The sequence below is a fragment of the Sinocyclocheilus anshuiensis genome, unplaced genomic scaffold (assembly GCF_001515605.1).
Source record: "Sinocyclocheilus anshuiensis isolate Anshui unplaced genomic scaffold, SAMN03320099.WGS_v1.1 scaffold351, whole genome shotgun sequence".
Classification (NCBI taxonomy): domain Eukaryota; kingdom Metazoa; phylum Chordata; class Actinopteri; order Cypriniformes; family Cyprinidae; genus Sinocyclocheilus; species Sinocyclocheilus anshuiensis.
Genome location: NW_015552551.1, coordinates 473,397 through 485,622, shown reverse-complemented (window position 1 = coordinate 485,622; position 12,226 = coordinate 473,397). Strand labels below are relative to the sequence as shown.

Here is a 12,226-nt window from a genome sequence, read left to right as displayed (position 1 = left end):
AAGAGCTTGTAACACTCCAAAGAGAAAGGAAAAATTGAAATCGCATCATATGACCCCTTTAATATTAAACAAGTATTAGATCGCACAGCAATGTGTAAAAAGAATCATCAGGCCGTTGGTGCCCTCTGCAGGCCTTTGTTGTAATGCGTAATGTACATTAGCTCTATTGTTTATAATACATTGTGTATTTTAACAATTTTGTTCAATAAAACCATATGATTTTTTGCTTTTGATACTTTATTTGAACTAATTATTATTTCTTCATTGCTATTATATATGTATTTTAAGTAATTTTAAAGGCTATTGTTTATTTACATCTATATTATTACCACAAAAAAATTTATTATAATTATAGGGCACTATGAAATCCGTTTTATTTCCAAATTCTTTTTTTTTTTTCCATTTTCTTTTTTTTATACTCCGTTTTAATGGTTAAATTAAATTTTATTAATCAAAAAGACTGTCTAATTAATTGAGTTTTACAGTTTTATCTTTACCAAATTCTGTTTTCCATTATTTTTTGGATTCCATTTGAATGGTTCCATTAAATTTTAATAATCAAAAGCATCTCCAATTAATTGATTTTATTTAAAAAAAGAAATACTGCACATTTACATTTTTCTCCTAAATAAATTCTGGTAAATAATATTTCTGGTAAATACTCCTTTAAAAAGAGTTTTTTGATTATAATGTTATTATTAATAGACTAGAACACGTGGATATGTTGTCGTTCTTACCCTATAATACTGAACTTTGATTTCAGTGATTTGGACTATGAGATGGACACTTGCTTCTTGCACTTTTGGTATTTGTGAATCCAAATTATTTAAAAGAAAAACTTAAAATCAGGAATGATGGGAAAACATATTATGGGGAAAAATAAGGAATTTAATTAATTATTTCAAATGATTTTATTTGATTATTTGAATATTGCCACTATATTTATTATATTTATTATATGCATATAAATAAAGTTCGACAAAAAGCAGCTTTGTCATTACATCAGAAGTGCTAATATCATAGTCTCGATTCAGGTCTTGGACAATTAGGGGCCTTGGAGTCAAAAAGGTTGGGAACCACTGGTTTAATATCTTTTCTTTACAATAACACACAGTTCGGGCACTATGAAATCCGTTTTACTTTTCACAAATTCCGTTTAATTTTTAAAAATTTTTTTTTTTCCGTTTTTATGTTTCCAGATTCCATTTTTTTTCCCCATTTCAATTTTCTGGACTCATTTTTAATGTTTAAATTAAATTTTATTAATCAAAAAGCCTGTCTAATTAATTGAGTTTTAGTTTTATCTTTACCAAATTCTGTTTTCCATTATTTTTTGGATTCCATTTGAATGGTTCCATTAAATTTTAATAATCAAAAGCATCTCCAATTAATTGATTTTATTTAAAAAAAGAAATACTGCACATTTACATTTTTCTCCTAAATAAATTCTGGTAAATAATATTTCTGGTAAATACTCCTTTAAAAAGAGTTTTTTGATTATAATGTTATTATTAATAGACTAGAACACGTGGATATGTTGTCGTTCTTACACTATAATACTGAACTTTGATTTCAGTGATTTGGACTATGAGATGGACACTTGCTTCTTGCACTTTATGTTGCACTTTACTTTTTTACTTTTGGATTTTATTTGGTTTAATGAAATATAGTTTAATAAAATATTCTTAAGTAAAATTGTTGATTTTTTTGTGGGAAATCAATCGTTTAGATTAATCGATAAACTAGTCGATAGATTAATCGAAATAAAAATAGTCATTAGTGGCAGCCCTAATTAACATTAATGACACAGACAGCAGCAGGTATTTATTGACTGCTGTCCTTTTAAGACGTAATGCACAGATCCAATATAATTATACACATGCGATTTCTTTCTCCACTGTTTACGTTCACTTAAGACATAACTGACTGTGTTTATGAGAATACTTGTCGAGACAGGTATTTTGAGATCATTTTGAGTGTATGTGTCCATTCAAGCACAAGGATTAACTAAAGAGGAATCAATTCTGTGTCTGCGCGCTGTCTGAAACATGGCTCTCTTTGTGCATGCTTTGAGTGAGTGGTGAGTGCACACAGAAAACAGCGTTCAGGTACTGAATTAAGTTCTCTTTCACCTCTTTGTGTGCTTGAATGTTTAAAATGCTTGAATGTTTACACTGGCAGGACATAGAAACACGGACAGATGATCAACTATGATCCATTTCACCACTGCAAGTGAGTGAACGATGCAAATCAAGGAAGGAAGTTTATATCACTATTTAAAATAGCCAGTGGTGGAAAGAGTACTGAAAAAATATACTCAAGTAAAAGTACCATTACCTTCCAAAAAATTGAGTGTGAGTTAGGGCTGTGTATCACCAGCAAAGTCACGATACGATACATATCACGATACAGAGGCCACGATACGATACGTATCATGATACAGGACTGCACTGAATTTCACCAAAGCAGAATTTAGTAAAACAGCTGTTTATTAAACACTGCATACTGTAGTGCCATTTCTAACTATTGGCAGAGCAGGCAGTTGACCTCTGCATTATGAAGGGCCTCCATAATTGTACCAAAGTACAATATAGGTAATGGCATATGTTTCATGTTTACATTGTGCACTCCCCACCAGGTACAATATTCTGATTGTTTGTATCTTGTTTTTAAGACCATAAATAATAATGTACTCGTTCTAATACATTTATATTGTAATGTACTCATACTAATATATTTAAAAACTCATCTTTACATTGCTGGTAGGTTATCATTGCACAAATTAACAAAATTTCTACATTTAAAAAAATAAAAATAAAAATTTGAAGAGTTCTAAACTAATGCGCTGTCTTCACTATATCTCACGCACAGAAGATTTTAGTCACGCACACAGATCACGTTGGGCGCACACACAAACTTTTTAGCGCTGCCCCGCAATTTTATCAATAGAATAGCTTAATCGCTGAAGAGCTACATTGAACAAAAAGTGTTGAACTTGAAAATTGTTTATGCGCGAGTGCACTTGCTAAATGAAGGCGGCTTGTATAAAATGGATTTAAAAAAACGTTTATTAACGAGCTGCAGTTTTATTAGGCCTACATCACACGCTGGCACAGATGCAGTATATATACGCCACGGGTCATCAATGAGGTGCAGATTGGTCCTCAATTTGTACAATTTTTAAACTACTCAAAAAAGTACAATTACTGATAAAAACTACTTAATTACTGTAACGTGAGTATTTGTAATTCGTTACTTCACACCCCTGAAAATAGCACATTGGGCAGGGCAGTGATACATTTTGGTAGCCCAACTGGAAGATACAATAGGCCCGGGATGTTGGGCTAGCAATTTTGCGAGCCCTGAGATTGTTTGATGTTATTTTAGGAGGTTGCTGTTTAATTTTGTTTGTTTGTTAATGTTTTGAATGAGCTAGAACATTCTTAAATATTTAATTTTATACTATAATTAATCAATCTGAACTATATAATTCTGAAATACACTGCTGTTTAAAAGTTTGAGGTCATTCATTTTTTTTAAGAAATTAATACTTTAATTCAGCAAGTATACATTAAGTTGACCAAAAGTGAAAACAGAAACCGTAAAAACATTTATGTAGCAAAATATATATATATATATTTTTTTTTTTTCAACTAAATGCTGTTCTTTTGAACCTTTTTTTTTAAATCAAAGAATCATGTATGGTTCAAAATTCTTTAGTAGTTATTTCTGAGCTGCAATGCAAATGTTTGTAAATGGAATAAAAAATTAAATTCTAAACAAGAAAATTCTGAAATACTTGATTTTAAACCTTTTTTTTCAGAAGCAGATTAAAAATTTTGTCCTAGAATATTATGAAGTGTGTAGTTTTAAAGTGCCCCTATTATGCCTTTTCGAATATTACCTTTCATGCAGTGTGTCATGTAGCTGTATGTGAACATAAACTATCTGCAAAGTTGTGAAGCCGACAGTGCACGATAAATAAAGTTATTGTCTATCAAAAAAAAAAAGAGTCGGCTCGCAATAGCCTAAACGAGTCGTCAGAAATTCGAATCTTATTCTGTTACAGCTCTACGTCACGAAGTAACACATTTGCATAATGTCTGCCCACGTTCTACGTCACCAACTTGCCCGCCCACAAACAGTAAAATTTCCGTGTGGTTAACATCATGTCGAGAAGACGCTGTATCCTACGCTGTGAGAGAATATTTGTTTTATCACTTTTTATAATTACCACAAACTTGTTAACACTTGACACTTACCACTGAGAAACGTCCTGCTCAAGTCGTGCTTGCGAATCAGTCTTTTGTCGATCAGCCATTTCAACCGTTTCATCATCAGACCTCCGGCTCAAATTGGTAAGGTACAATCAATACCATCTTTTCTATGTATTGACAAGTCTCCAGGGCTGTCATTCCGTCATGGCAATGGGCATTTGTTTCCGACACGCGCTGTACGCGGTAGACCAATCCAGAGCCAATCTCTCTACGGCTCTGGACCAATCACAAAGGACTGCGCCATCTGACCAATCACAGCAGTGAGGGCTCACGGAAAGGAGGGGTTTAGAGAGACTGATTCTTTGAACTGCTTCGCACGAGTCGTTTACGAATCATTTAGAAATGAGGTCAAATTAAATTATTTTTTGAGAAAACTAACGTGTTTTTTGACCTTGCATGCATGTAAACCTGTTTTAGGTGACTCATAAAACAATATTGGCAACCTTAAAAATGTCATAATAGGGGCACTTTAAACTAGAACTTGTTTATCTATAATTCAAAGTATTGAACTGATTTGATGAGGTCTGCCAGTGCTTCTGTAGCTGATAATTCAGAGGAGAAAGGAAAACTGTATGGGATATTCTTGCTTCCTGTAATGTATGCACAGGGCCCCTAAAGAGAAAAGAATGACTTACAGTTATCGGAGCATTTGAAGTACATCATTGCACTTATATCACACAGACGGAGCACTCGACTTCAGATTCTCAGGCTCTCTAGTACAGACAGATCTCATAGCCTGAGGAAAGATAAAGAGAAGAATCTGCTCTGTTCTTCAAAGCAGAACTCTTTCATGCCTTTCTCCCTCCCTCTCATTCACTTGTACATCTGAATGGTCTCATTCCCTCCATTCATGCTTGTTTAGTTACGAAAAAAACATTAAAAAGCCGAGTAAGACTGAACATTATTAAGTAAACATGCAGTCACGATTGCTTGTGTTTTTCCCCCGTGCTATTTTTTTCCAAGTGTTGCTGGAAATTCAGTCATTGATGGGCCAAATGTGTGACTGTTTGGATGTGTTTCTTGTTTTTTGAAAGAGAAATGGGAATCTTGATGCTTTACCACTGTGTAATTTCACTGCTGCAGGTCTTCTGCCACAAGCCAATTTCATCTTGGTTTCCAATGCATGTGCATCAAGCCTGTTCCCATCTGCAGTCGTGAACCGTGAAAACGTCATGACTTGCATGACTCCTTCCCAGCTTTTCCCTGAATGTATGATTGTGAGACAAAAATTGTGTTAATCAAGAATGAGAGATGAAAGGAGTCAAGATATTCGTCTTACTGAGACAGGGAAGTCCCCTTTCCATAAGTCAGAGACAAAGGCAAGTGCAATCAAGCTTTTCTTGGTTATCAGAACTGATATGGATGCAGGCTTTCACTCTGAGCAGAATGGCAGGGAAACTCCTGATAGTATCGACACAATGTAAGGCTAAACTTGACCTAAGTACACACAAACACATGCTCGTTGGAATTCAGGAACAACCTGTATTTTTTCTCGCTATCTTTTGGGTCTGTTCCAAGGATTTTCCATTGTGCTTTCTCTAGGTCCATTCATGAACAGTCTCCCAGAAACAAACTCTTCTTGTACACGTTGGTGTACCTTTTATCAAGCGATTGTACCTATAGCAGCATCAGCATGAACTGATTATTAATGAGGCCACTATTTCCCCACGCGGACGGACATGCACGCTAATCGGCTGCGAATCCTCAAGATTTCAGGGTAGAGCCTCAACAAAGAGAGCATCTGTGTTGTAATTATGATGCGCGCGCGTGTGTGTGTGTGTGTGTGTGAGAGAGAGAGGTCTGTGAAGCTCCGCCCCCTCCCACTCTCCACATGCTCTTCAGCTCCCACACGCTTTGACTCGAGAATCTTTTTGAACTGACTAAACAGCAGTGTAGGCCACAGAGCGCATCTATGTCGTATGATTCCTGTACAATGCCAGAAATGTTTGTTTCATCATGAAATTCTCCCTCTTTAAGAGAGGAAGCACATTCACTAAACAAACGCCATCACAGTTGGTGGTCCATCTGTACATTTTCCACCCAAGATGATATTCTTTGTGTGCAATGGTTGTGGTTTACATTCAGCATGTCATTTGTGAATGTACCTCCTATGGATTTTATTACATCACTCTACTGTAGAAGCTCAGAGAAGCCCACATCACATTACTTTGAATGGATTAGAATTTTTTTTTTTATATATATATCAATATTGTGTAAATACTTTTTTTGTGATAAGTGAGGATGCACTGATATTACATTCTGGCCCATCTCTATAAGCTGATCATTTTATCAGGCAGTAATTAATAAATATATGATATTAAAATTCTATAGTTAAAGTCAGCCCCGGCCATTTTGTACAATCAACCTATTTATGTTTTTTAAGATTAACTTTAAATGAGTGTTTGATGCCAGGGAAGGTATTGCAGTTTGTTTTTGCAATGTAGGAATCTTTGTAGAGAATGGCTCAGATACTGCAAAAAATCTCATATCTATTCTGCAGAGAGAAGTCCATTAATCCTATTTCAATATTTACCTACGCTAATCTGTAATGTTCTGGTTTAGTATTGCACTGCATGTCTCTGTATATTTAACATTCAGGCAGAAAATGAAGCCATCTCGCACCATCACAGGCAATGCAGTGAGATGTAAAAGAAACTGTTTAAACAACGTTTTTACCGTATGGCCTTTCTAACAGAATACCCTCTGTTTTGTCCTCTCTTTCTCTCTCTCCCCTCGTACCCTGCCTCTCATTCCACTACGGATTGCCTCGCCGTGTTTTGACTGACAGAGCTCCCAGCCGAAGAAGGTAAATATTGATCTTTCCATCATGTTGTTACTGCTCTCTCTTTATGGGTTGCACCGTTAGCACGGGCTCAGTCATTTTACTAGAGAGGTAAACTTTAAGACTTAGTTTAAGACTATGCACACATGCACTGCGTTATAACTGTGTGGTTTCCCAATGTTTTGGTGCAAACTTAACCTAAGACCCGCTTGTCATTGAATATTTAAAAATTTTGTCTGTTTGTCATCCTCATATTCGTCTCTCTCACAGGTAAATCATTGTGGGACTTGGTGGTGGAGCAGTTTGAGGACCTCCTGGTGAGGATTCTGCTGCTGGCAGCCTGCGTGTCTTTCGTAAGTGACTTTCTTTCTGGTTTACATGTGCTTCAGAAATTGTGTTTTATTTCCAGCAAAATAAGTAGTATGACAGCTAGGGATGGGTATCGTTAAGGTTTTAACGGTATTACTACTCTTACCGATCAGCTAGTTTTTAATAGCTTTACCTCATGTCTTTTTTGTATAATCCTTAGAAGCCAAAATCGAAATAAAAAAATAAAATTAGCTTAATAAAACAGCCACAGGCCTAAAGTGTAAGCAGATGTTTGAATGTTTAGTTCTCTCTTCTATCATAATTAAACAGGGCTTTCATGTTGCGCGTGCTGAAGCTCCTCCGTGTGGGCGCGATCTCGCTTCTGAATTGCGAATAGCAAAAATGCATCATAGACAAATGTTTGAAAAACAGCTGGCGACTCTGGTGAGATAGAATTTGCAAGATAATGTATATGTAGCAATAATAAATGTATGTGTGTTTTATTAATTTTTCCAGAACAGATAGCAGAACCGTTAACGTCAGAGCTTATCGATACTCCGGTCTTTCATAATTTAGCCCCGGGACTGATTAAATACCGGGTTTCGGTACCCATCCCTAATGACAGCCAGACCCCACCATAAGTTTTATAGCAGTTATAGTTCATGCATTAGGTGAGGTAATGCAGTACACAAGACCATCTATCACATCCAGATTGCATTCTGGTGTGCTAAACCTCGAATTTCACTAAATGATTGTCAATAATCAGAGCGTGGAAGAGATATTAAGTGAGAGAGGGATTTTTTAATCTCCCCCTTTCATTTTTAAAATCTGTCTTTGTAGTCAAATGATATATGTAAAACCTTCACCAGGACTCATTTGTGTGGTTTAAGGTCATTTACCTGGGTGTCTTGTGCTCTGTGGATCTTATTTTCATCAAAGAACGCAGGTATATGAATGAGGTGACTTAAAGTCAAAGATTAATTGTATATAAACCATGTCAGAAAACTCCAAAGAAACTAGATCTGCATTCAGCACTCTTTTCAGTTAGGCCTTGGAAAGAAAGCAATAAAGATCTTCAGCACTGCACATTTATCACCTGCGAGATCGGTGCAGTAGTTTATCTCAATAGTGCTATGTCAGGTATAAGTCTTTTAATTGGATATGTGTAAAACTACATACTTTCATCATCGGCTGCTCAGTTAAGGAAGCACTGTACAATAAGACTCATTTAGGGTCTGGTTAACCAAATGTTTGTTATGGGGCTTACAGTAGGACACTCTTTTGTGGAGATAGAGCACAGCAGAATGGAACAGACCAATCATGACATGTTTTTCAAAGTTAAAGTATATTTAAATTGACACGTCATCCTAAAAATGCAATGATCATGGTGCAAGATGCAGAAAAAACGGTGTGAGACATTGCACAAATAGGATGAATTCAGAGGCACAAATGATCTCATGTTTATAGTGTCGAAAGTCCAACAGCTGTCTCACCCTCTCAGCTGGCTAAACTTTTCTCTGAGAAGTGTGTAAATTCATGAGAGTTAAAGAACCACAGCTAAAAATATTTAGAATAATATATCTATAATAATAATATTATACACTACCTTTCAAAAGTTTGAGGTCGGTAATATTTTTTTAATGCTTTAGCAAGAAACTCTTATGCTCACTAAGGCTACATTTATTTGATCAAAAATACAGTGAACATTTTGTGAAATATTACAATTTTAAATAACTTCTATTTTAATATCATTTAAAATTCAATTTATTTAAAACATTATATCTTTGTCACTTTTGTTCAATTTATTGCATCCTTGCTGACTCTAAACTGACTTCAAAATAGAGTAGACTAGAGTAGTAAACTAGAGTAGATAAACTATCCTTATGTTGTGACGTAATGATTGTGTTGCTGTGGTTCTGCTGAGCAGGACTCCAGACTTTCCAAAACTCTGACTTGTTAAACTGGTTAGCACAGTCTGTTTTTCTTATTGGCTTTTATGAATTTACCTTTTTATGAACTTTCCGTCTGACTTCAAGTAGCAACAGGGGCCACGGTCGAACCACTCTAGCCCCCTGCCGTTCTGTGAGAGTAATATAACATGAGCACGCACACGCTCTTGCTCACCTGTAGTGGAACGGACAGTCAGACACTCCTATGTTTGTGTTTTTTTGTTTTTTTTGCAATAACACATTAGCTGCTGTGGTCTTTGTGTACATGCTTTTTTTTTCCAGACATCTGCGGTACATCAGCTTTTGGAACTCTGCTCATGTTATCTATCATAGTGTCTTTCATCCTATGTTTACTGTCTAAACCGTGGTGAAACTCTATGAGGCGAGCACCAGTCTTCCGACCACTGGAGTCCTGTGGAGCACTTGAAACTGATAAAAATATTGCATTAGACCTCCCAGAAAGCCTTGTGTGTGCTGGACAAATGCTATGGTGCAATGGAAATACTCCGGGGAGATCAGCCCAGTCTTGGATCTCATTTGTGTGCCTTTTTGAATATATTAAAATCTTTAGCATTCAGCTTTCCTGACTTTTTTGCATGTTATGAGAACAAAGCCATTGGTATCTAAGCGACGGAGGAGCCACAGAGACAAAAATGTAGTTGTTGTTTGTTTCTTGTTTTGTTTTTTTGTTTTTTTAAGTGTTGTGTTATGAGGGTATGATAGCCTGACTCATTCTAGAACAGCATGTGCTGGGAATGAAAGCTATTGGATGGAAACAAACAAATCTACATGTGCAGCCATGGTTGCCCATTTTCATTTGAGTTCATTTCAGATAACTAGCTGTATTGCTTCTGTCCTAATGAGTTTACCGTTCCTTTTCTGTCATCTTTCATTTTTCATTTCAGCTGTTTCTAACATCCTTCTTGCATAGATCTGGTCCGTCTATTACTGGTGTACAGTGCTCTCCGCATTATCAGTCATGGCTTTAGAAGATCTCTGGCTCTGACTGTACATCAGTATCATGTCATTTAGCTATTTTCTATTAGACAATAGAAAAACTGATCCAAAGTCTAGTAATTGTAGGGGAATGCATTCATTGTAGGGATAGTTCACCCAAAAATGTAAATTCTGTCATCATATACTCACCCTCCATATATTTTACAACCTGAATGACTGACTTTCTTCTGTGGAACACAAAAGAGGATGCTTTGAAGTCTTAGAAAAATGTTTAAACTAATAGCGGTTTGTTTGCTGTTGTTTGTAAGCGGAACCGATCTAGTCAGTCCATTTGTATTCTGTTTGAAGTGTAAAAACTCGAGGGAATGCAGAGAGGATCTTCAGTCTACTGATATTTATGAGTGAATAGACCTCAGTCAGACAAGTAGCCCAGAGCCATGACTTGACAGGATTTAGCTGAGCTCTGTGATCTAAACTCTAAGCCACTCATCTGTGTGGCTTTCCTCAATATTTCAGTAATTGTCATCTTTCCACCCGTTTTGTTTTATGGACTTCTTTTTGCTCTTCATCACTGTCTCATTCTGCCTCTTCGATTTTTTTTTTTGGTCTGTGCATTCACTACCCCCTCATTTGCCTGCCCATCTTATTTCACGGTTACTCAGGGATTTAAAGAAGCCTCTGTGTGGGACCCATCAGTTTGTAATGAAAGGTTAAAGACAGACTGCTCTATGACTGATCTGTATCTAAGTTGCTTAGAATTAGGTGGAAGGAGAGAGAGCACTGTATGAATGCTTAATATGAAAGGTCTGTGAAGGACACCATAACTTGTCTATAAAGAAAGTACATGAAGTACATAAAATTATTAGTGTATTCATGGCCATACAACTTAACCTCTCCCTCATCTTTTTTTTGTCTCTCTCTTCCGCTCTCTATTAATTTTTTACTTTAAGACATCCAAAAAGTCAATATCAGTTTTTTTTTTTTTTTGCTGCCTCTAACTATCCTTTTAAAGAAATTGTTGGCTTTTAGTGCCATTGAACAAATCTTTCAGGTCAATTCACGTCATACTTTTCTGGAGTTTTCAATCTCTAATGTGAAGTTGAACAGATGAACACTGTCAGAAAGTAATGAACGTCAAGGCTGTCTCTGCGATCTGCAAAAATTAAGCTGTCACATTCCATTCCAGCTGGATTTACACTCTATATTTACCTTATCATGCATATTGCTTGAACTGCTTTTTAGATTCTAAGGTAACTTGGGTTTTTCTGAAAATGCCTCCCACCCCAAACTCCCACATATATGCCCGGGGCTGTACCTGATGGCAGGATTTCACTGGAATATTTGTAACGGGTGTGGAATGATCCTGTATCTTGTTTCATAACAGACAGATCCTGATGTTTATTGTACTGTTTATTAAACAGTGGTACTACTGTTGGGTCCTTGGGGCTCAACAGAAAGGACTTTTTCAGTTGTTTATTAGTAATACTTATTAATAATACTTATTGTTTATTATTAATACTTATTATTCATTTATTAATACTTTGCTTTCTCTGCCAACAGAAGATGTTTTTTTATGTTTATGAAAGAAGTCTGCTCTCCAAGGCTGCATTTGTTTGATCAGAAATACAGTTAAAAACTAGGGATGCACCGATACCACTTTTTCCAGTACTCGCCCGATACCGATACTTTTATTTTTGGTACTTGCCGATACCGAGTACCGATACCGATAGCCAAAAGAGTATGTATAATGTTAGTTGGTTAACTTCATTTATCAAATAGATACAGTCAAACCAAAATGTATTCAGACACCTTCAACATTTCTCACATTATCACAGTTTATTCGCTATAATTTAGAAAATGGTAATAAAATATGACAAGAACTCAGAGTTAAACTGTGTCAGAACAAATTCAGCTTGATAATGTTAGATAACTTTGATAGAAAGGTATGTAAT

The 12,226-nt window shown here is 35.9% G+C and overlaps 1 protein-coding gene across 3 annotated transcripts in view; it reads left to right on the top strand.

Annotated features, from left to right (window-relative positions):
• Positions 1-12,226, top strand: part of LOC107664409 (sarcoplasmic/endoplasmic reticulum calcium ATPase 1-like) — an 88,532-nt gene that overhangs the window by 30,332 nt on the left and 45,974 nt on the right. For 2 of the 3 annotated variants that reach the window (XM_016454969.1, XM_016454967.1), the window contains exons 2-3: positions 7,066-7,083; positions 7,330-7,412. In XM_016454969.1, coding sequence (XP_016310455.1) covers positions 7,066-7,083; positions 7,330-7,412 — 101 coding nt within the window. Of the gene's footprint in view, positions 1-7,065; positions 7,088-7,329; positions 7,413-12,226 lie in introns of all 3 variants that reach the window. The other variant, XM_016454968.1, reaches the window with a different exon arrangement.